Source organism: Nannobrachium achirus, assembly GCF_963921795.1.
Source record: "Nannobrachium achirus genome assembly, chromosome: 18".
Taxonomy (NCBI): domain Eukaryota; kingdom Metazoa; phylum Chordata; class Actinopteri; order Myctophiformes; family Myctophidae; genus Nannobrachium; species Nannobrachium achirus.
Genome location: NC_137825.1, coordinates 3670557 through 3696258, shown reverse-complemented (window position 1 = coordinate 3696258; position 25702 = coordinate 3670557). Strand labels below are relative to the sequence as shown.

The window sequence follows — 25702 nt, the reverse complement described above, 5'->3', positions numbered from 1 at the left end:
CATTGAGGAGAGCAGTGTTTCATATAACCCATTATTACGCGTTATCACTTCAACCATTGTTTTATGCTTTAACTATTGAAAAAAACAGCAGATCTACAAGCTCACGGCACGGCACAGAGTGCCGCGCTGCGAGCTTGTAGGTCTGCTATTTCTTTTTTTTGAAAAATGGTGAACATTTTGTGCAAGTCTTTGAATATTTTTGATCCGATTCTATACAGTAAATGTCTTCAAAATCTTTTGAAGGTTTTTTGGAAAAGGCATGTTTCTATACGTCAGCGGTGCTCATACTCTTTCATGTCAAGGACCCCTGAAATTATGAGTATTTGACCCGCCGACCCCATCTCGAAATATTATGCATCAGGGACCCCCCCAAAGAAGCAAATATTTGAGTTACAAATGTTCGCTTTAAGAAGATATATTCAAAGATTTGCACACACACACACACACACACACACACACACACACACACACACACACACACACACACAGCTTGTAGATCTGCTATTTTTCAATAGTTAAAGTATACAATAATTCCAGGTCTAAATAAGTCATAAAGGAGATGGACTGAAGTGGATCATTCATATTGTTGCCTGGTAGAAACCTCTTATCTCCAAATTCAAACTTTTTTGGTATTTTATTTTTGTAAATTAACTCTCTCTACTTTGTCGTAGCAGATCTACAATCTCCAAATGCGCCTTGACACGACACGTTCTGAGCTTTTACATCTGGTGTTTTGAAATGTAAATCCTGAAAACTAACAGTTTCCACCCGATGGAAACGATGTTGTTTATGATGTCTTCAACATCATGGTACTCATTGTATCGCTAGTGATGGACAAAGTATTCAAAACCAGTACAGTCAAAGTACTGAAACCTGTACTTTAGTCAAAGTACTGATACTCCTGGTCAAATATATCTGCACAAGCAGTGGTGTAAAGTCCAGTATCTAAGTACATTTGTACTCCACTTGAGTATTTGCAATTAGCCCTATTCACGGCCCGCCCACTCAGCAACTTCCTGGTGCTGAAGTCACGTTTTGAAGGGTAAAGTAAACCCTGCTAAAAGCCCATAGAGTTAAAGGGATATTTCACTTTCAAAAAGCTTTTGGTCATTTTACCGTCTAATCAGGCTTTTATGAACACCCTGAACAGTTTTTAAGTTGCTTGATTCAATATTTAGATATTTGATGTAAATGTTACCAGGCCCTCCAGGCCCAGGGCCTCTCCCCACACACACCCATTGTAACTTCAAACTTCATTTTAACCAAGATAAATTCATTAAAAACACCCATTATTTTTTCTGGTGACTCATACTACCCTCCTAATACGTGAGCAGGCCGTGTTTTGTCGATAACCTTTTTCATTAATTTTTAATAATAATTTTCTGTATTTAATTTTTTCCATTTTCCCAAAGAATTATTAAAAATAAATGAAAAAAAATAATAATGGGTGTTTTTAATGAATCTATCATGGTTAAAATGAGGTTTGAAGTTACAATGGGTGTGTGTGTGGGGGTAAAGTATAAAATACGGCTAGCATGATCAAGAACACAAGATAGTAAAAGGCACAAAGCGTTATAATTTACTTTACTGTTCGAAATAACGATTTGTTGGCTTTAAGTCCAGCTATTTCTGTTATAGTTTCCCCTTCAAAGCTGACGTCAGCACCAGGAAGTGGGCGGGCCGTGAATAGGGCTTATTCCAAGTACTTATTACTTCTACTCCACTACATCTGGGATCCAAATATTGTACTTTTACGCCACTGCATTTATTTGAAAACTTTAGTTACAAGTTACTTCTCATATATATATATATATATATATATATATATATATATATATATATATATATATTTTTTTAATTATTATAATATTATCAAACATACATGAACCACCTCCTTGGCCCTATTTTAAACCTGGACCAAAAATAGCAGATCTGCAAGTGAGCTTGTAGATCTGCTATTTTTAAACATGTTGTACTTTTACTTTTGGTGTTATATTTTGATGCCAGTACTTTTGTACTTTTACTCAAGTACATTTTGAATTTTGGACTTGTAACGGAGTATTTCTACATTGCAGTATCGATACTTTTACTTAAGTAAAACATTTGGGTACTTTTTTCCACCACTGAAAAAAGGTGCTCAGTCAAATTTGTACTGGAGTACTTGATTTCAAAAGATTTGTTTTTTTCAATGGTTGGCCTTCATGCTTAAAACTTAGTCATTTTCCATAGATTTTATGACAAACATCACCAATAGTGACATTAGCAGATCTACAAGCTGTGTTGCAAGTACTCAAAAATAGAGTAAACGTACGTTGCTATTCCACTGCTTCTTGGACTAAATGTATATTTTGTAGTTAGCGTTGAATGAAGAGAAACGTTACAGAGATCACTTTCAGACTGTGAACCCATAGCCAGTTGCCTTAGAGACACTGAATTGTATTCATTAATAATTCTATGATACTCATTTGAAGATTTCCATCTTCTATATAATATATTCCAAGAAAAAAAACAAAGCTTTAATTTTCTGCTCCGAAATGTTGAATGTAAATAATATGTAATTGTACTATTTTTTTTGCTTTCCGAAGCTGCCATGCTGAATCTGTGCCTTTTATGCCTCGCATATGTCTTCTTTTATATTTGTACTCTGGAGATTTGGTGGCTCGAGATCAGGCTCCGTGAAATCATATTTTGAGAAAATTAAAGGTGATTTAAATTATGATTGCTGACATTGGTTTGATTTGTAAAAGAGTGTAATAAAACTCATGTTGATGCTATGCAGTTGGAACAGTGTGGATAATGAAATGAGGTCATAACATGACAGGGTAAGAACTTTCACTATTGCACACTGCGACACAATGCTGCGACAGAATGCTGCGCACGCACGCACGCACGCACACACACACACACACACACACACTCTTTTTTTTTTAAAGATTCGTTTTTTGGGCTTTTATGCCTTTATTGTAGGGGTGTAACAATACATTTTAATAGCGATTCGATACATATCACGATATATGGTTGACGATATTTATTCATTAATGGCGATACGATTCGATCATTTAAAGATCAGAAATCGAACCTGTGACCTCGACAGGCATCCATATGTGGCAATGCCTAAGTGGTATGCACCCAGACCAGTAGGCCAACAGGCCGCTCACATATTAGGATGGTAATATGAGTCACCAGAAAAGACATTGTATTGTCTCAACGATATTTATCACCATATCATATCGCCCACCCCTAATTTAGAGGTTCAGTCCAGTTTAGAAGGTTACAAAGAGAGATGGACAGCCGGAGGTAGAAGTAGTAAAGCAAGCCTTGACGAGCCATGAGTCCCATATGACCCATATGACTCGGCCGAGTCATGAGGCTCATAGGGCAGGAGCTTATCTCCTGTTTCTGTAGCGTGAGGCAGCTTTGATGTACAAGTACACTCCCTGGACATATGCACATACGCCATTTTGTTCTACTTCCGGGCCTCTTTCGACTTCCTTCACAGGTGTTACCGATGATACTAATGAAGGCTCTGTTCCATTCTGCTCAAACAGAGTCAGGGTGCTGATATTGTGCATGTTGGCTCACTGGAAACACTCTGCTACACCAGTGGGTCTCAAAGTGTCCTTGAGTGGATTCCAAATGTCCCCATACAGGTGTGTAACTCTGAGAGTGTACAAATGGAAGCCCATTTGCTTCCATTTGTACACTCTCAGAGTTATGGGGTCCTTGAAATGAAAGAACCCCTGTACAATAAATCAAACAGAGCCTTAATTAGTATCATCAGTAACACCTGTGAAGGAAGTCGAAAGAGGCTCAGGAGTAGAACAAGACGGCATATGACATGTGCATATAGCCCCAATCCAACCCTTGATGCTGAGAGCCAAGCAGGGAGACACTGGGTCTCATTTTCAGAGTCGTTGATATGATCCGACCGGGGTTCGAACTCCGATCTCCCAGTCTTAAGGCCGACACTCAAACCACTAGGCCACTGAGCTGGAGGGGTGATGACCAAACATGAGTTTTCTGGATGCAGTGAGAGAGAGACTGACAGATATGGAGGTAACTAAACAGGAGTCACCTCTGATATGGAGATTAGCCTAAAACAGGGGTCTTCAACAGGGGGTCTGGGACCCCTAGGGGGTCCTCAGAGTTACCACAGGGGGTCCTCCAAATCTTTGAGTGATAACACTTTTGTTTCCTTCTTTTTTATATTAACCACTTGAACCCTAGCGTCCATATTCTGAGAACTTTGGCCAAAAAACAGCCGATCTACAAGCTCACAACGCCTCGCAGGGAAAAAAGAGCAGACTAAGTACAGTGAAAGGTCAATCCAAAATACACTGATGATTGTGCTGTCAAACAATGAAACTATATGGAATCTATGAACAGGTTCCCTGGGGGTCCCTGCTTCATCTCTCTCTCTCAACTAAGGGGTCCTTGGCCTGAAAACGTTGAAGACCCCTGGCCTAAGAAGATGGTTAAATGAACTATTGATAATACTGCCGTTTTAATGTCCTACCAGGACCACTGGTGTGTAATATGATCTAGTCGGGAGGCGAACCGGGGCCTCGTTTTTACAAGGCACATAATGTTACCAGTCAAACAAAGAGCTGAGCTCAATAGTTGAGAGTACACCCTTGGGAGCCTACCCTAGTAAGCTAGTGCTGGTTTTATATCCTGCCACCTCTTGCTGTTTTTTAAATGTTTTCCCTTTTTTGCCTGACTATATCTACTACTGTGTTCTATCCGTCTGTCATTCAATGGTATATGAGATAGGATACTTCAATGGTTTTCTATGGAAATAAGCTTAGCCTTTTCTAGGATCTCCTTTCAGTAGACCTTGTACCAGTGAACTGTACCATCATGAAACTGTACCTTTTCCTATGCAAACTTCTAATAAAGTCTTCAATCAAAGCATAATCCAGTCGGGAAGCGAACCCGAGCCGCATTATTAAGGCGCGTACGTTATACCAGTCAACCAAAGAAGTGAGCTCAAGGGCGGGGAGTAGAGCCGACTCGGCGGTGGAAGGCTTTACACCACGGTGTAGTCTTTTCGAGTCTTTTTGAGTCATGAAACTACAACGTTACATCATTCCTCGCGGTGGAGAGCTTTACACCGTGAGTCCCAACACATCTCTCTGTTTTTACTATCAGACAGACGGGCTCTACACCCCGTTCACTGATTGGTCGATCTAGACCAGTCAGTCACGGTGTACAGGACTCCACCGTGAGTGACTATGATGTCCTGCACTTATTTTCTGACTTGAGGTGGAAAGCTAATTTGAGGTGGATAGCTCTCCACCGTACACTCTGATACGGGCTTAACGCAGCACCTTGGGGAGCCTCCCGTTACACCTCTTTATACTGCTGTTTGTGGTTGATTATCCGTGCAGGAATGAATGCAGTCCACTAGAGGGGGCTGTCATCATACAGATGAAACAACAGACACACACGCACGCACGCACGCACACACACTCGCAGATATGAGCACTCAACACAACAGTAAATACAATGTTTTCTACCAATATAATCAATAGGCCTGAATCCTTTTCACTTTGCACACAGACACAGTAACTCTACACTTTATGACTCACTTGTGTACAAAGCACCCCAATGTAATGTAAATGTAGCCCCCACAGTTTGTAGGCTACCAGCCATGCATGAAACAGTGACAACAGCCCTGCTTGTCTAGCTCAGCCCTATTAGCATGACTGGTTGTGAATTGGACTGGCGAGTGCGAGACCCGGGTTCAATCTCCGCTTCCGCGTATCACTTCGTAAATAATACACAGTGCTTTCTTGTGGTTTAGTTCCTTTTAGTAGACCTTGTCTGTGGACTGTACTGTCCTTTGCTTTTCCTCTGCGAACTGATTAAAGTATTAAATCAATGAATCACTTAATCACTATGTTCAGTTTAAAACTGATCCTGGGACAAAATATAATTAATTAGCAAGTAGGCCTAAGTTGTAGTAAATTAAACGCATTTAAGTCGTATACAATTAGAAACCATTTTTGTGAGAACAAATTAATGTACATAACTTGTCCCTCGAAAGAGGTTAAAAAAAGAAAAAGAAAAAACGAAGTTTAAAGGAACACAGTAAAAAAAAGACCAATCAACAGATCAGTGAATCTGGCATCTGCTTGTCGAGTCTTCTCGGTAATCGATTGGTCAGGCCTGCAGAGGGAGGAAGGGAGAAGAGCTCTAGACCGTGTTGAAGAAATGTGTTAAATCTCCACTTTTCAGGTACAAAATGACTATTTATGCTCCTGAATGGTTGAACACGTTGTTAGGATGTTTCTGAGTCAATATGGAGTGCTTTAGAAGTGTCATGTTAGCCGCCAACAACATGGATGCTAGGAATGCTAATGTAGCATTGATAGCACGTTTTGTCAACATGGGATGAGGCTCGACCGGCGTTTGTCTACGCAAACGTTCAGATTTCAAACGTTCAGATTTCAACCACTGTGTACACAGGCAATGTTACTGTACTGTAGCCTAGACATGTTCATGTAAAACTATTGGCCGTGCACACAAACTCATGTAAAACTATTGCTCGTGTACACAGTGGTTAATCACATGAAGTGCGAGGAGCTACAGGGCTGAGTAGAGCCTATAGTACAGCCTAGCCGCAAATTACAACACTAGATTTTGTTTTAATCGGATTCATCTAGGGTTGCAATACCTCCCATAGGCAGCCAATGCATCAAAACAGTTTTTTTTGCTATCTCAGCCTATCTGATTGTAATAAACAACTTCAAATTCACCTATATTGGGGCTCTATGGAAAGCTCGGAGTATCCTCTTTCTATCTGCAAAGTTTCTTTCATAAAACTCCACCATAGACATGTTATGAGCTACTTTCTGTCAGCTTTCCATAGAGCCCCAATATTGGTGAGTTTGACTTCGTTTAATACAATCAGATAGCAAAAAAACAGTTTTGATGCATTGGCTGCCTATGGGAGGTATTGCAAATTTGCAACCCTAGATTCATCCGATAAAAATAAAATCTAGTGTTGCAATTTGCGCCTAATGGAGGCTATTAGAGTCTACTACAGCCTAGTCTCGCATAGCCAGACAACTTAGCCCTGAATACATGACGGTCATGTATTCAGGGCTACCAGACAACTATTCCACAATCTCTGAATGCTATAGTAGCCGCAAATTGCAACACTAGATTTTTATAATCGGATGAATCTAGGGTTGCAATTGTTCCCATAGGCAGTCAATGCATTAAAACAGTTTTTTTTCTTTTTTTTTTGCTATCTGATTGTATTAAACAACGTCAAACTCACCAATATTGCTGCTCTATGGAAAGCTTGGAATTTACTCTTGCTATCTGCAAAGTGTTTGTTTCAGAAAAAATCTAACCTCGGTTCGAAGTGAAGCGGTGAACTTTTATTCTATGTGTTCTAGAGCTATGAACTCTGTGATCTATACATTCTTTATATTCTGAATGAATGAATGATTTTATCTGGAGGGCCGAATTATCATGTGAAGCTTGACCAATCCTCAAAGTATCCAATCATCAGACCGGGACGGACACTACACACATATTCTGGGCGTACGGGACAGATAAAACCTGTTCATTCTGAACTGAAATGGCTATATATGGACATGGGACACACATTTTGCTTTTTTTAAAAGCCTATTCATTCTGGACTGATATTCTGGACGTACGGGACATAAAAAACCTGTCTCGACCCACAGGTTGAGAACCACTGCTTTAACTAACCAATCAAACCCCTTGAGAGTTGAAACCCACCCAAATCTCACAACCCCCCCCCCCCCCCCCCTCTCTCTCAACATTCAGAATGCCTCGCTGTCTGGTGTGTCTGGCCCCCTACACGGTGGCCTCCCTGTCGGGCCACCTGAAGACCGTCCACTCCTACCGGAACGTCCAGGAGCGCAAGCACGTCCTGAACCTGTGCAACGGGCGCACCAACATCCGCCGCTGCCCCTGTCCCGTGCCGGGATGCAGGGTCCAGGGCCAGTTCCTGGAGAGGCACCTGGAGGGGGTCCACAGAGAGCTGGACCCGGAGCAGCTGGACATGTTTAAGGACCTGGCCAGGTAGGGGGGGTCCATACTAGAGCAGCTGGACATGTTTAAGGACCTGGCCAGGTAGGGGTGGTCGATACTAGAGCAGCTGGACATGTTTAAGGACCTGGCCAGGTAGGGGTGGTCGATACTAGAGCAGCTGGACACGTTTAAGGACCTGGCCAGGTAGGGGTGGTCGATACTAGAGCAGCTGGACACGTTTAAGGACCTGGCCAGGTAGGGGGGGTCGATACTAGAGCAGCTGGACACGTTTAAGGACCTGGCCAGGTAGGGGTGGTCGATACTAGAGCAGATAGACATGTTTAAGGACCTGGCCAGGTAGGGGTGGTCGATACTAGAGCAGCTGGACACGTTTAAGGACCTGGCCAGGTAGGGGGGGTCGATACTAGAGCAGCTGGACATGTTTAAGGACCTGGCCAGGTAGGGGTGGTCGATACTAGAGCAGCTGGACATGTTTAAGGACCTGGCCAGGTAGGGGGGGTCGATACTAGAGCAGCTGGACACGTTTAAGGACCTGGCCAGGTAGGGGTGGTCGATACTAGAGCAGCTGGACATGTTTAAGGACCTGGCCAGGTAGGGGGGGTCGATACTAGAGCAGCTGGACATGTTTAAGGACCTGGCCAGGTAGGGGTGGTCGATACTAGAGCAGCTGGACATGTTTATGGACCTGGCCAGGTAGGGGTGGTCGATACTAGAGCAGCTGAACATGTTTAAGGACCTGGCCAGGTTGGGGTGGTCGATACTAGAGCAGCTGGACATGTTTAAGGACCTGGCCAGGTAGGGGTGGTCGATACTAGAGCAGCTGGACATGTTTAAGGACCTGGCCAGGTAGGGGTGGTCGATACTAGAGCAGCTGGACATGTTTATGGACCTGGCCAGGTAGGGGTGGTCGATACTAGAGCAGCTGAACATGTTTAAGGACCTGGCCAGGTTGGGGTGGTCGATACTAGAGCAGCTGGACATGTTTAAGGACCTGGCCAGGTAGGGGTGGTCGATACTAGAGCAGCTGGACATGTTTAAGGACCTGGCCAGGTAGGGGGGGTCGATACTAGAGCAGCTGGACATGTTTAAGGACCTGGCCAGGTTGGGGTGGTCGATACTAGAGCAGCTGGACACGTTTAAGGACCTGGCCAGGTGGGGGGGGTCCATACTAGAGCAGCTGGACATGTTTAAGGACCTGGCCAGGTAGGGGGGGTCGATACTAGAGCAGCTGGACATGTTTAAGGACCTGGCCAGGTGGGGGGGGTCGATACTAGAGCAGCTGGACATGTTTAAGGACCTGGCCAGGTAGGGGGGGTCGATACTAGAGCAGCTGGACATGTTTAAGGACCTGGCCAGGTAGGGGTGGTCGATACTAGAGCAGCTGGACATGTTTAAGGACCTGGCCAGGTAGGGGGGGTCGATACTAGAGCAGCTGGACATGTTTAAGGACCTGGCCAGGTAGGGGGGGTCGATACTAGAGCAGCTGGACATGTTTAAGGACCTGGCCAGGTAGGGGGGGTCGATACTAGAGCAGCTGGACATGTTTAAGGACCTGGCCAGGTTGGGGTGGTCGATACTAGAGCAGATAGACACGTTTAAGGACCTGGCCAGGTAGGGGTGGTCGATACTAGAGCAGCTGGACATGTTTAAGGACCTGGCCAGGTGGGGGTGGTCGATACTAGAGCAGCTGGTCATGTTTAAGGACCTGGCCAGGTAGGGGGGGGTCGATACTAGAGCAGCTGGACATGTTTAAGGACCTGGCCAGGTAGGGGTGGTCGATACTAGAGCAGCTGGACACGTTTAAGGACCTGGCCAGGTAGGGGTGGTCCATACTAGAGCAGCTGGACACGTTTAAGGACCTGGCCAGGTAGGGGGGGTCGATACTAGAGCAGCTGGACATGTTTAAGGACCTGGCCAGGTAGGGGGGGTCGATACTAGAGCAGCTGGTCATGTTTAAGGACCTGGCCAGGTAGGGGTGGTCGATACTAGAGCAGCTGGACACGTTTAAGGACCTGGCCAGGTAGGGGTGGTCGATACTAGAGCAGCTGGACACGTTTAAGGACCTGGCCAGGTAGGGGGGGTCGATACTAGAGCAGCTGGACACGTTTAAGGACCTGGCCAGGTGGGGGTGGTCGATACTAGAGCAGCTGGACATGTTTAAGGACCTGGCCAGGTAGGGGGGGTCGATACTAGAGCAGCTGGACATGTTTAAGGACCTGGCCAGGTAGGGGTGGTCGATACTAGAGCAGCTGGACATGTTTAAGGACCTGGCCAGGTAGGGGGGGTCGATACTAGAGCAGCTGGACATGTTTAAGGACCTGGCCAGGTAGGGGGGGTCGATACTAGAGCAGCTGGACACGTTTAAGGACCTGGCCAGGTAGGGGGGGTCGATACTAGAGCAGCTGGACATGTTTAAGGACCTGGCCAGGTAGGGGTGGTCGATACTAGAGCAGCTGGACATGTTTAAGGACCTGGCCAGGTAGGGGTGGTCGATACTAGAGCAGCTGGACATGTTTAAGGACCTGGCCAGGTAGGGGGGGTCCATACTAGAGCAGCTGGACATGTTTAAGGACCTGGCCAGGTAGGGGGGGTCGATACTAGAGCAGCTGGACATGTTTAAGGACCTGGCCAGGTAGGGGTGGTCGATACTAGAGCAGCTGGACATGTTTAAGGACCTGGCCAGGTGGGGGTGGTCGATACTAGAGCAGCTGGTCATGTTTAAGGACCTGGCCAGGTAGGGGTGGTCGATACTAGAGCAGCTGGACACGTTTAAGGACCTGGCCAGGTAGGGGGGGTCGATACTAGAGCAGCTGGACATGTTTAAGGACCTGGCCAGGTAGGGGGGGTCGATACTAGAGCAGCTGGACATGTTTAAGGACCTGGCTAGGTACTAGGGCACTTATGTCAAACTCAAGGCCCGGGGGCCAAATCAGGCCCGTGATTGAATTATCTTCGGCCCGCGCGATGATATGTAATTACTATTAGAACTGGCCCACTGGCCAATGCCTGGGATTCGAACCAAGGTCTCCTGCATGAAAGTCCAACATCTTACCCATCAGACCAAAGGGATATCCCTATGGACTGGGGGAACTATTAGACATTTGATACCATCAGGCTGATGGCAGTGTGTCTACACACACACACCACTATAATACTACAAGTCCCACAATGCACTGCTTGTGCATTGGCACGTATCAAGGGCCTGTGACCGCAAGTCTGCGTTTAAATAAACATTGAACCAGTCTGGCCCTGTGACTTGTTCCATTTTTTAAAATTTTGGCCCCCTGTGCATTTGAGTTTGACATCCCTGTACTAAGGCATTCACGAATAGTGATTTTTAGTATTCTATTTATTCGACCTCAAAGTATTCGAACAGTCGAATATTCCACAGGACTCGCCAAACTGTCAAATATTAAGTCAGCTAGAGGCAAACATTGTGAAAATAGCAGATCTACATGCTCACAACGCCTCGCGTTGCGAGGCGTTGTGAGCATGTAGATCTGCTATTTTCACAATATTTATCTGTGGAACCGAGTCACATTAAATGTAATACCTACAATTCCAAGTGCTTGTCAGGGTGGGGGTCCCCAGTTCAAATATGTTTATTTTGGGGGTCACGGCCTATAAAGGTTTGAGAAGCCCTGGTATAGAGCATTAACACATTCATCCACCAGGGGCATTGACAACTCATTCTTATGACTTCCTAATTCCTATTTCGCCAAGCTTTATAAACCATATCTTTCATAAAGAGAAAACAATACAAAAATAAAAATAAGCGAATATTCGACTTCGGTGAACAACATCGAATAGTGACTTTGATATTCGAATATTCGAATATTTGGTGAATGCCCTAGGCCTACCAAAAGAATATTCTGGTTTCCGGTAGGTGACCGACCCTATTAAATACGTGCGACCCAGATGTTTTTATTGGCATTTGGAGTGAAAAATAAATAAATAAGTCAAAATCCGACCGAGTCCATCAAAAACGTCTTACAAAAAATATATTTGGTGCGACCACATTCGCGAAGTTTAATCAAAGTTTTCTTTCGTCTAAAATATCAAGTGCGCAAATGTTTTGTTTTACTATTCATGCGTCATTCCGTCTGCTCTAACTCCAGCTGTGCTCAGACCGCAGCGTTCTACTAGCCTCTGTTCCCAATTCCCATGCATAGAAAGCAAGCAGGCATAGCAGCAGTGACTGGAGTGGAGATGCAACACAGCAGTTGATAGAAAATAGCGCCCGATACAAGCTGTTGTAAACCGCATGATTGGTGGACTCTCTGCTTTGAAAACTGCCTGATTGTAATGATTTTATTCCTCTCCTCCACGGCTAAAGGAACGGGGCTAAAGCGCTAGCATGCTAATGATTTAGCCACGTTCTTTCAGGAGGTAAAACAACAACAAACGCAGGCTAAAAGTAACAAGTATGTAACGTCACTGCATCGATAAAGAACGGTACGCGGCTGCATCGCTATGCAAGCAAATTGTCTTAATCTAAAACTTTTTAAGAAGTCCTCTACTACTACATCACTGTGTGCGCTCGACACAACACAGCACCTTAAAGCCCCTTTTCGACTGCAACTTTAGCACCACACCACACTACACCACACCACATAAAAATATCTATATAAGTTTGGCCCTGTTTGGCCTAGCTCAGACCTACTCTAGATTGGATACTTTTTAGTACCACAATTAGTATTACTTTCACACCACTCTACCCAGGTCCTTGTAGTGGAAGACATGTCACAAGTGGGCGGTGTGGTGTGGAGTGGTGTGGTGTTGGGCCAGTGGAAAAGGGGTTCTAGTACACACTGCAGCCAGGCAAACGCCTCATAGCGTTTGTCAACCTGTGGGTCGAGACCCCAGAGAGGTCACAAAATGATTTTGGGGGGTCCAAAACTTAATGTGCAACATTGTTTTCTCACTCAACTGTAAACAAAACAACATACAGTGTATTGAGGGTTTATGTACATGTCTAAAGTGACAACGTAAGGACTTTTTTTAACCTCTGAAATGACAAATTAAATTGACAAAGGGTCAAATTGTCAAATATTAGAGGCTGAAATTGTGATCTAAATCTGAAATAGCTGATCTACATGCTCACAATGCCTCGCAACGTGAGGGGTTGTGAGCATGTAGATCTGCTATTTTCACAATAGAACCGTGTTATACAAAATGTTATGCCTCAACTCTTAGTGCTCGTCAGGGTGGGGGGTCCCCAGTTAAAATATTATTATTTTGGGGGTCGCAGCCAGAAAAGGTTTAGAACCACTGCCTTATTGACTGTGTTTCATTTATTTATTTAAAGACACATTTTTCTTTTTGACTAAAACTATTGACTAAAACTGGACTAAAACCTTTGTTTGGGTTCGTCGACTAAAACTTGACTAAAACCTTTTGAGCACATTTCCTTAACGGTTAACGGTTAATTAACTGATAAGGCCTGACGGTTATCGGTTGAAAAAATCTCCATTTGGCCATCCCTAACATGAACCATTTAATGATTTAGAAATTGGTAACTCAGGAAAACAGAATATATTAAAAAAGAAGCATATCGATCATTGCCATAGAAAAAAAAAAAAACTACCTACCCATCCTTCCCATGAGGAAATAAAATAAAATTCCTTGCTACCCATCATGCCCACAAAAAAATTAAAATAAAAAATAAAATAAAATAAAATAAATTCCCTACCTACTCAGCCCTAAAATTACAGCCTACCGGAAGCCAAAGATTTATTTTGCTAGGCCCTACCAGGTAGCGGAAACTATGACGAAAAATGTTTGTCGAATGGGTTTTTTTCACTGACGAAAACTAAATAAAAACTAATAGGACAGGGGCCAATACTGATACATTCACACATTGGTACCACCCAAGGTGACCATAAGTTTTTTTTTAACATTTTTGTCTTCCTACATGTCTCTAGTTTACGTTTTGGTATGATAACCCTTTCTGAGAAGTGGCTTAATTGATGTTATCACCCGCTAGAGTCGGTGTCCAAAAAAAGCTAAACATTAATCTGCTTTAAGTAGCATATGAGGGGTCAAACTAGGGGTTTTTCATGATTCTGAATTCCATTGCAAGCATTTGTTTTGCACGAAAAACATTCCTTGGGCTAAAAGCGACTATGGTTTAGTGATGAAAAGTGACGAGTCATCACTTTTGACACTTTTGAGGGGGCCGTTTTAGCCCAAGGAATGCTTGCAATGGATTCAGAATCATGAAAAAAACCCTAGTTTGACCCCTCATATGCTACTTAAAGGGGAAGACCACCCATTTTCAATATTGAAATATGTCATTAATATACCTTAGAGGAGTTTTTTACATTTACAATGTGTGATGTCATCAAGTTGTAATTTACAATACAAACCCCAAAAGCAATCCTCCAGTTTTAGGCAACACAGAAGGGGGGGAACTTTTTTTCTATTTCCACACAACTCCTCTAAGGTATATTAATGACACAGTTCATTATTGAAAATGGGTGGTCTTCCCCTTTAAAGCAGACACATTTTTTGCCTTTTTCCCTGTATAGTAAACCTGCATTTTGGTCTAAATCAGTAGTTCTCAAACTTTACAATGTCAAGGTCTCCCCTTAACTCTGACAGTGTACAAATGAAACCAAATGGACCTGTAAGGGTCCATTTAGTTTCATTTGTATACTGTCAGAGTTACATACTTGTAAGGATCAATTTAGACTAGGGATGCCCCGATCAGGGTTTTTTTGCTCCCGATCCGATACCAATCAAATATTATTGCTTCCGATTCGATCCCGATCTTTCCCGATCCGATCTTTTGGCAAGGCATTAAGAAGAAAAAAAAATTCTATTCATTCTATCACTTGGTTCTCAACCTTTTCAGGCTGTGACCCCCAAAATAATCATATTTTAACTGGGGACCCCCGACCCTGAAGAGTTGAGGAAGTATATTTTGTATAACACGGTTCTATTGTGAAAATAGCAGATCTACATGCTCACAACGCCTCGCAACGCGAGGAGTTGTGAGCATGTAGATCGGCTATTTTCACAATTTCTGGCTTTAATATTTGACAATTTGGCCAATGTTTAATTTGTCATTTTAGAGGTATTAAAAAGTCCTTGATTTTTCACTTTCGAAATGTGCAGATACCCTCTATACACTTAAACTTTATGTTGATTTGTTTACTGTTGAAAGAGAAAACAATGTTGCACATTAAGTTAATCATCTGGGGACCCCCCCAAAATAATTTGAGGACCCCCCTGGGGGTCCCGACCCACAGGTTGAGAACCACTGAGCTAGTTGACAGTGCAGAGAGACATAATTGCCTTCCTTTGATCCATTAGCAAGGGGCCAATTACTACTTATTGGCATCAGCTGCCAGCTGTACACAGAGCCTGACACAATCACCTTCCCTCTGCAGTGCTCTGTCTGTCTCATTTCTCCAAAAGCCCTTGAATATGATTGAAAATGATTAAGGATTACTGTGATTATGGTAAGCTTACAAAAAAAAAAAATCGTTTTTTTTTTCCCCCCGATCTCCGATCTTATAAAAACGGCCATATCGGCATCCGATCACGTGATCGGGATCAGGCAACACTAATTTAGACCTCCCAAAAGGAACCCAGAGAGTCCCTGGACCCCACTTTGAGGACCACTGGTTTGTTTTCGCCCTTGTCCGTCCGTCCGTGCGTCCGTCTGTGCGTGCGTCCGCGTGTCCTACAGTTTGTTACCAGCTAATCTCCGGCGCCGTTGGCCCGGTCACTGCCAGACTGAGCACACACACTCCCTGGATGCCAATTCAGAACCTCTGCCCCACATTTTTCAAATGGCCCTGTTCTAGCGCCACAATGAGGCAGATGTTTGCAAAACACATTTATGTATACTGCTCTTGTCCACAAATCCTACAAATCGGTAGACAGTATCTCTACCGTCATGTGATCATCATGGATATGACCGATTTTCCATATTCCATCCTGATTGGCGACAATTGGCTTCCAAAGTTTGCAGGATTGCTCCTCAAATCATGAACACAGCGTGCAATCTTGGTGAAATTGGGCGCGCACGTTCCCACTAGGCAGAGGAAGACATGCCACTTCAAACTTCTCAAATCAGCCTCATGGTGGCGCTATAACAGGCCGCCTGGCCTGGTGGAGACCTGTGCTCGGAAGAGCACTGCTTCTAGTTTCATTTTCTTTTAGTTTGTGTTACCTTGTAGGTGGTTGTACTGTTAAAGGTGATACACCATGAAATTTCACTTTTCCTATTTTAAAACCTTTTTTTGGGGTCCCACTAGCACCTTCTATCCTCACAAAGTCCCATTTCTGACCGTTGTGTCTTTCTCTGGTTTTGAGAAGGCGAAGGTTAAAAGTATCCCACGGGTTCTCAAAACAGGCTATCCAGATTTGCTGCCGTCGCTGACGTCATCGACGGCCGTTTTTGAAGAAAAAAAATATATTTTTTTTCAAAGATTTTTTTTTGTTTCAAAAATATTTTTTTTATACCTTTTGAAAAACGTTTGTGGGACATAAACAATATGACATAAATACTTTTTAAATGCATGGTGTATCACCTTTAAGAATGGTGATAAGATGGTGTTATCGTGATACAGCTTGGGAAACATATTGTGATATTGTGTTTTTCCATATCGCCAGGAAACGTGAAACCTACCGCCTCCTGCAGGAGCTCAGGGACAGCAACCCCGACGTCCCCCTGACCACCACCTGGGACCACGTATGTACTGACCTCACCTCACCTCACCTCACCCCACGTATGTACTGACCTCACCTCACCAGGCTTTAAGACCACCTAGGACCACGTATGTACTGACCTCACCTCACCAGGCTTTAAGACCACCTAGGACCACGTATGTACTGACCTCACCTCACCTCACCTCACCTCACCCCACGTATGTACTGACCTCACCTCACCAGGCTTTAAGACCACCTAGGACCACGTATGTACTGACCTCACCTCACCAGGCTTTAAGACCACCTAGGACCACGTATGTACTGACCTCACCTCACCAGGCTTTAAGACCACCTGGGACCACGTATGTACTGACCTCACCTCACCAGGCTTTAGACCACCTGGGACCACGTATGTACTGACCTCACCTCACCAGGCTTTAAGACCACCTAGGACCACGTATGTACTGACCTCACCTCACCTCACCCCACGTATGTACTGACCTCACCTCACCAGGCTTTAAGACCACCTAGGACCACGTATGTACTGACCTCGCCTCACCAGGCTTTAAGACCACCTAGGACCACGTATGTACTGACCTCACCTCACCTCACCCCACGTATGTACTGACCTCACCTCACCAGGCTTTAAGACCACCTAGGACCACGTATGTACTGACCTCACCTCACCAGGCTTTAAGACCACCTAGGACCACGTATGTACTGACCTCACCTCACCAGGCTTTAAGACCACCTAGGACCACGTATGTACTGACCTCACCTCACCAGGCTTTAAGACCACCTGGGACCACGTATGTACTGACCTCACCTCACCAGGCTTTAAGACCACCTAGGACCACGTATGTACTGACCTCACCTCACCAGGCTTTAAGACCACCTAGGACCACGTATGTACTGACCTCACCTCACCAGGCTTTAAGACCACCTAGGACCACGTATGTACTGACCTCACCTCACCTCACCCCACGTATGTACTCACCTCACCTCACCAGGCTTTAAGACCACCTAGGACCACGTATGTACTGACCTCGCCTCACCAGGCTTTAAGACCACCTAGGACCACGTATGTACTGACCTCACCTCACCAGGCTTTAAGACCACCTAGGACCACGTATGTACTGACCTCACCTCACCAGGCTTTAAGACCACCTAGGACCACGTATGTACTGACCTCGCCTCACCAGGCTTTAAGACCACCTGGGACCACGTATGTACTGACCTCACCTCACCAGGCTTTAAGACCACCTAGGACCACGTATGTACTGACCTCACCTCACCAGGCTTTAAGACCACCTAGGACCACGTATGTACTGACCTCACCTCACCAGGCTTTAAGACCACCTAGGACCACGTATGTACTGACCTCACCTCACCAGGCTTTAAGACCACCTAGGACCACGTATGTACTGACCTCACCTCACCAGGCTTTAAGACCACCTAGGACCACGTATGTACTGACCTCACCTCACCAGGCTTTAAGACCACCTAGGACCACGTATGTACTGACCTCACCTCACCAGGCTTTAAGACCACCTAGGACCACGTATGTACTGACCTCACCTCACCAGGCTTTAAGACCACCTAGGACCACGTATGTACTGACCTCACCTCACCAGGCTTTAAGACCACCTAGGACCACGTATGTACTGACCTCACCTCACCAGGCTTTAAGACCACCTAGGACCACGTATGTACTGACCTCACCTCACCAGGCTTTAAGACCACCTAGGACCACGTATGTACTGACCTCACCTCACCAGGCTTTAAGACCACCTAGGACCACGTATGTACTGACCTCACCTCACCAGGCTTTAAGACCACCTAGGACCACGTATGTACTGACCTCACCTCACCAGGCTTTAAGACCACCTGGGACCACGTATGTACTGACCTCACCTCACCAGGCTTTAAGACCACCTAGGACCACGTATGTACTGACCTCGCCTCACCAGGCTTTCTCAGGGGAAAGCCTGGTGTTGGTTTACAACGGCCGTTTGATCCGCGTGTTTCCTAAACCCACCAGGCTTGAGTTAAGATCTGTCATGGTTAAAATGGAGTTTGAAGTTACGATGGGTGTGTATGGGGAGAAGCCAGAGGCCATTTCTGACCAAACCAAACTTGAAGGAAATCTCCTCTTATCTAGTGCTCCTATTAGTCCAGTCATTATATGATTAAACCTAAAACAAATTGCAATAGTAGCAAACGCAACTGATTGTGTATCCTCATTATGTCCTTAGTGAGGGAAAAAAAGTCCCAAGGAATCCCATCGGGGCAAAGTTTTGAAAACGACCTACCTACCTTCACTTACTATACACTACACTATGATGGAAAATATGACTCCCAAAGAAATCTCCTTTAAGTGGGATGTGAGGGGTCAAACTAGGGGTTTTTAATTATTCTGAATCCATTGCGAGCATTTGTTTTGCATGAAAAACATTCCTTGGGCTAAAAACGGACCCCAAAAGACTGAAAATTGATGACTCATCGCTAAACCATCGTTTTGAGGGGCCATTTCTTGCCCAAGGAATGTTTTTCGTGCAAAACAAATGCTTGCAATGGATTCAGAATAATTAAAAACCCCTAGTTTGACCCCTCACATCCCACTTAAAGCAGATTCTTTTGGGAGTAATTTTTTCCTTTATAGTGTAGTGTATAGTAAGTGAAGGTAGGTAGGTTGTTTTCAAAACTTTCCTGTGATGGGATTCCTTGGGACTTTTTTTCTCTCTCACTAAGGACATATTGAGGATACACAATCAGTTGAGTTTGCTACTATTGCAATTTGTTTGAGGTTTAGCCTAATTTTGGCCTAAAATGACTGGACTATATTGTGCCTGCTGATCACGTCTCTTCTCTCCTCCACACAGACCAACGATGCGGGCATGGAGCTGCCGCCCGCCCCTGCCAACCCGCCCGCCAGGCGGCACAAACCCTGCCAGCAGCCTGCATGCCGGGCCCTCCAGCAGAGGTTTCAGGCCCTCGAGAGGACCTGGAGGAAGCTGAACGCAGAGCACCGCAGAACCAAGAGGGAGCTCTGGGCCCTCCGTAGGGCTGCCTCTCTCCATCAGCCCCCACAACCACAGGTGAGAAACCTATGTGGTCTGTCGTATCTGTTAAAGAGGCGGTGCCATAGGTTTTGTCTCTTTTTGTATTGTATGTAACTATGAAGTTAACCTTACTCTAATAGACCACTGGGTGGGGTTATAATGTGCACACTTGCAAAAATGGTTGGTTACTTTCATAAAGCTGAAAACATAAAAAACAAATTTTAACACTTTCTGTACACTTTTTGTTTTTTTGGAAAAGATCTTCCTCCTATTATAATCATAATACCTGATCATCTTGTTCATCATGGCACTGCATTTTTAAGTTTTGTTGTATGCATTACCTAACAACCGACCGCATCACGTCGGTACTACGGGGGTATCGGTTCACTTAAAAACAAACGGTACCTCGTTTTGGGAATCATGAACGGCCGGTCGCATCCGTAACAGTTAGGCTACTGAAAATTGTATGACCGCGACCGCGTTACTATACTTGTTATTGTGAAAACAGTCGACCACTGAAAATGGCGACAATTAGCCCGCTAATGTTTATCATGATCCAACATCAGTTTACAGTTACAGTTTACAGTTTAGGCATTTAGCAGACGCTTTTAATCCAAAGCGACTTACAATAAGCAGATACAACATCGCAATAATAAACAAGATAATAGGTCAGTACATTAACAGCAATATAACAATGTAAATGGATATCTATCTAGAGAAAAACACAATATAATCAAGTTCTAAAGAAACCTAACAAACAAATGCTGACTAGCTTCATGTATGGTCATTGATTTTACTGTAGTGCTAAGGGTTTAGGTGGAGTCTGAAAAGGTGAGTCTTCAGTCCACGGCGAAAGGTAGCGAGTGAGTCCGTTGTTCTAAGTGCGACAGGGAGTTTATTCCACAACTTGGGAGCCAAGAGGGCAAACTGTCTCGGACGAGTGGATTTTTGCCCTGGAGTTTTTAGCGAGGGTTCGGTCAGCATCCAAGCTCAACTGCATTAAAGGCATTCACTCCTCCGTGTTGAAAGTGAAACTGAAAGCCTTTTTCTTAATAATAAATAATATATAAATAAAAAGGAATATAGTTCCGGGATGTTTATGGTACATTTGTCTGTAGTTCTGTTTCCGACCGTAAAAACGAATTCACCCTTTGTTAGCCTTCTGGTTGGTCCCTGACTGACCAACCAGCAGGCTCTATCTGCCTTGTCCCGCCCTGGTTCCACCTTTTTGATGTTTAATTTGCTAAAACACAATTTTTGGAGAAATAAAAACATTTAAAAACACGCTGAGTCACTATACTGCCACTGAGCAGCTCCATTTGACTGAAACCAAGTTTGGAATTAGAATTGAACACACAGAATAACAATACGAAGCAACTGAATTACAATGGTAGTGGATGGAGTGTCCCACCGAGACACTGTAACCAATGGGTGTGAAGAGGGACGGGACAATGGGCGGGACTTGACAAAGGGTGAATTGACCGGCTCTGTTGAAGCAAAAATGTTAAGCATGTTTAGTTAGCCAGCCTGCCTGTCTGTCTGACTGCAGTGTGTGGCGTGCAGTAGTGCTTTCAAGGCCACTAGTCGCGAATATAACAAATAATCGCGGAATAGACGATTATGTAATAATTGCGACTGCCTTATGTCTCTTGTGTGTGTACTGTATACAGCAGATGTCTGCCAGTGAAAGCCATCCATCCAAACCCAACCACTCATCAGCCCTGAGCTCTGCTGCCCCCTGTAGGACTGCTGCCACCATGACATCCTTCTTCACCATGAAGGAGAATGACTGGTCTGACACTGAGACACACTGTGAGGAACACACACGCACGCACGCACACACACACACACACACACACACACACACACACACACACACACACACACACACACACACACACACACACACTTGAAATGTTTATTTATGTCCACATAAGCAGAGGTACCTGAATGTACAAAGGCCATAAACACAGGGTTCCCACGGTCATGAAATTCCTGGAAATACTTTGAAATTAGAAAAATATTTTTCCAGTACTGGAAAAGTTTTGGAATTTATCAAGGGTCCTGGAAGGTCCTGGAAAAAAATAGCTATGCATTGTCTTTTGTTATTGATTGTGTTAATACCTCTGAAATGACACATTAAACATTGGCCAAATTGTCAAATATTAGAGGCAGAAATTGTGAAAATAGCAGGCAACGCGAGGCGTTGTGAGCATGTAGATCTGCTATTTTCACAAGTTTTGGAAATGTTTTGGAAATGAATTGGTAAAGATGTGTTGGAACCATACCAGTGCAGTTAGATGAATAGGAAAACAGACCGTTACAAAGTGCATGCAGGGCAGAACGTTGTTACATACAATACAAGTCAAACATAGCAGACAACAATCATGGATAAAGGAACCAACGCCTCCTCCAAATCGAGCGGCTTCCTATAATAGCTGATACAGAGCAGTACCTTGCTAACTGTTTGGCCCTCCTTTTGGAGAGGCCGGCCATTTGAAGGCCCCTCACAACCAACCTAGGCTCCCAAAGATAAAAAAAAAACAAAAGTTTACATCTGTAGCCTAGCTGTGAGATGGTCTGCTCTGGCAAGGTTTGCTTAACAAAAATGTAAATATACAATAATAACTAGTCCTGTGTCCGGGGGTGTGCGATGAGGGACTGAATGTAGGAGTCTCAGAAGTGATGTTGGAGAACCCAGACCGCAGAATAGTCACCATCCATGACCAGTTGTTCAATACCTGTTGCATCCGTCTGTCTGTCCGGCTGGCACTCTTTTATGCCCATATATGGTGTTCCGTGTACAGGCCAGTCTGTGATGTCATCTCCAAATTTGGGCAATGTATTGAAGTCAGTCAGTGATGTCAGTTGGCCATTGTTACCATGGTGGCGACACTGTTTAGTATCAGTGATGTCATTATGCGGACGGACAGACATTCATTAAATTAATATAGTTAGATAATAATGATTAGAACTGCACTCTGTTCGAGGTGCCAACTTGCGCCTCACGCTCAAGCAGGCCACACATGGACTACTTGTGAGCAAGAAGGTGTGTGAGGTGTGCTGGCCTCATGTCCCTGATGTCTTCACCCGTTAATGAAGACATTACCAAGAGTAGGGACGTGCTGGGCCCCTGATTCAGCCTGGGAAAAAGAGTTGGAGAGGCCCTCATTGCGCGCTATGAAGAGATCTCTCTATAGCGCTGCTGCTACTCAAAGATTTGCCATTTCAGATCATGACAAAGTGACAAGCCAGTGGGCCAATTACTGTACATGAGTTATATTTCGTTGTTGTCGGGAGGAAACCTTGTATGTCCAAAACCGTTTGTTTTTTATTCATAATTTTAAAAATGATTTAAACGAGTGAAAACAGCCGATCTACAAGCACACAACGCGCTTGTAGATCTGCTGTTTTCACTACTGCGACGGCCTTGTATGATGAAGCAGGGCTTTGCTTTGGGAAAAAATGTACACATTTGAAACTTGGAGACATGAGGTTTTCTGACCGACAGTGACGATTTACTTTGTTGGCCACCCAGCCCCCAAAATGGAACGAAGGCCGACATTTTGTTTTTATCTTTTTCCTAATGGCCGGCCTGGACCGGCCGTTCGGGAGTTGTCCCGTTTTTCCCAATGGCCAGCACGTCCCTGACCAAGAGCGCTCTTATATACCAAACTCTGCTGACATTGGCTGTAGGGGGACTCCTACATACATACTGTACATACTGTACATAATGTACATACTGTACATACTGTAGGGGGACTCCTACATACATACTGTACATCCCAGCCATTCTGGGGCTACGGTCTTCAAAAATCCCAGTCACCTACAGTACATGCTGGTCCCTCATTGGCTGTAGGTGTCACCTACTTACGTGTACTTACGTAAGTAGGTGTACTTACGTAAGTAGGTAAGTAAGTTACGTACATGCCCAGCCCAGGGTTACCACGGTCATGAAATTCCTGGAAATATTTTGAAATTAGAAAAATATTTTTTCCAGTACTGGAAAAATGTTGGAATTGATCAAGGGTCCTGTAAGGTGCTGGAAAAAATAGCTATGCATTGTCTTTGGTTATTGATTTTGTTAATACCTCTGAAATGACAAATTAAACATTGGCCAAATTGTCAAATATCAGAGGCAGAAATTGTGAAAATAGCAGATCTACATGCTCACAACGCCTCGCAACGCGAGGCATTGTGAGCATGTTGATCTGCTATTCTCACAATAGAAACGTGTTATACAAAATTCCTCAACTCTTAGTGCTCGTCAGGGTGCCCGGGGTCCCCAGTTAAAATATGATGATTTCGGGGGTCACAGCCTGAAAAGGTTGAGAACCACTGGCATACACTACCTGTCCTTGGGCGTTGCGCATAGGAGTAAGCGACTTGTTATTGAGCTGAATTATTGTTATATAGTCCTGGGAAATTGGGTTAAATATTCTGGAAAGGTTTTGGAAATGAATTGGTAAAAATGCGCGGGAACCCTGCCAGCCGATAACAGTAGTTGCACCCTCTGCTCTAGCAAGTAATTAGTGGTACGATCAGAATATAATTAGATGTGTTTTCTCTGCTGATGTTACCTACTCTCTCCTCTTCATAGATCTCTCACTCCTCCCTGTGTGTAAAGAGGAAGATTCCCCTGAACGTCAGGAGATGTGCCCCATGCTAGAAGCTTCACAGATCAAAGAGGAACATGAGGAGAGGAGTCCCAGTCCAGAACCTCCACAGATCAAAGAGGAACCAGAGGAGGAGCTCCTTCAAAGACCAGAGGAGGCTGCAGGCTCATCGTTGACATCACTAGCAGTGAAAAGTGAAGATGATGATGGAAACAGAGAGACAGAGCCTCTAGCCAGCACCTCAACTGAACACATGAAAACACAAGCTTATGTAGTGCACTGTGGAACATCACAACCAGCTGTTGAAGTCGAGCTGCTGTCTTCACACGGTTCTGAATCGGACATCACTGAGGACAGTTATGAGTGGCCTTCACAACGTTCTGAATCTGATGCTGAGGACAGTGACGAGTGGGATCCGTCTGTTTTAGACAGACTGAAAAGGGGAAAGAAAAGCTTTGCTTCTACAAAGTGTGGCCAAGTCTCTGGTTCCATGGGTGATGTGAAAAAACACATGAGGACCCAAACAGAGGAATTTGTTTGTTCAGTTTGTAACAAAATATTTAACCAAAAACAAGCTGTGATAAACCACATGAGGTTTCATAAGGAGCAAAGGTCATTTGCTTGTTCAGTTTGTAACAAAAGCCTTAGCAACGGACACAGTTTGAGACAACACATGCTGCTTCATACAGGGGAAAAGCCATTTGCTTGTTCAGTTTGTAGGGAAAACTTTCAATATAAATATCAATTGATAAAACACATGGACACACACACAGGGGGAAAGCCCTGTGATAGTTCAGTTGGTAGCAAACGCTTTACCCAATCTCTAAATCTAGAAACACACACTACAGGGTCATCGTTGACATTACCAGCAGTGATAAGTGAAGATGATGATGGAAACAGAGAGACAGAGCCTCTAGCCAGCACCTCAACTGAACACATGAAAACACAAGCTGATGTAGAGCACTGTGGAACATCACAACCAGCTGGTGAAGACCAGCTCCTCTCTTCACACCGTTCTGACTCAGACATCACTGAGGACAGCGATGAGTGGCCTTCACGCCGTTCTGAATCTGAATCTGACAGTGATGAGTGGGAGCCCAGTGGTGCTCAGTCTGATTTAAACACAACACTGGAATCACACGAGACACAACGTGGGGAAGAACAAAGGTTGTCTCAGAACATGACATCGTCAAAACAAACACCGTCCACGAAGAGTCAAACGGGGAAGGAAGGCTTTTGTTGTACAGAGTGTGGGAAGGTCTCTGCTTCCAAGAGTGATCTGAAAACACACATGCTGACTCATTCAGGAGAAAAGCCCTTCGCGTGTTC

General features: G+C 44.4%; 1 protein-coding gene across 1 annotated transcript; it reads left to right on the top strand.

The window, feature by feature from the left end:
* Positions 1-6173: 6173 nt before the first annotated feature.
* Positions 6174-25494, top strand: LOC308302665 (uncharacterized protein; the record flags this gene model as incomplete). Its single annotated transcript, XM_080746950.1, has 7 exons — positions 6174-6240; positions 7807-8064; positions 16660-16738; positions 19578-19793; positions 21431-21569; positions 24358-25001; positions 25399-25494. Exons 2-7 carry the CDS (start codon positions 7808-7810, stop codon positions 25492-25494), a joined length of 1431 nt encoding a protein of 476 aa, XP_080603076.1. The 5' UTR covers positions 6174-6240; position 7807.
* Between the last annotated feature and the right edge of the window lie 208 nt (positions 25495-25702).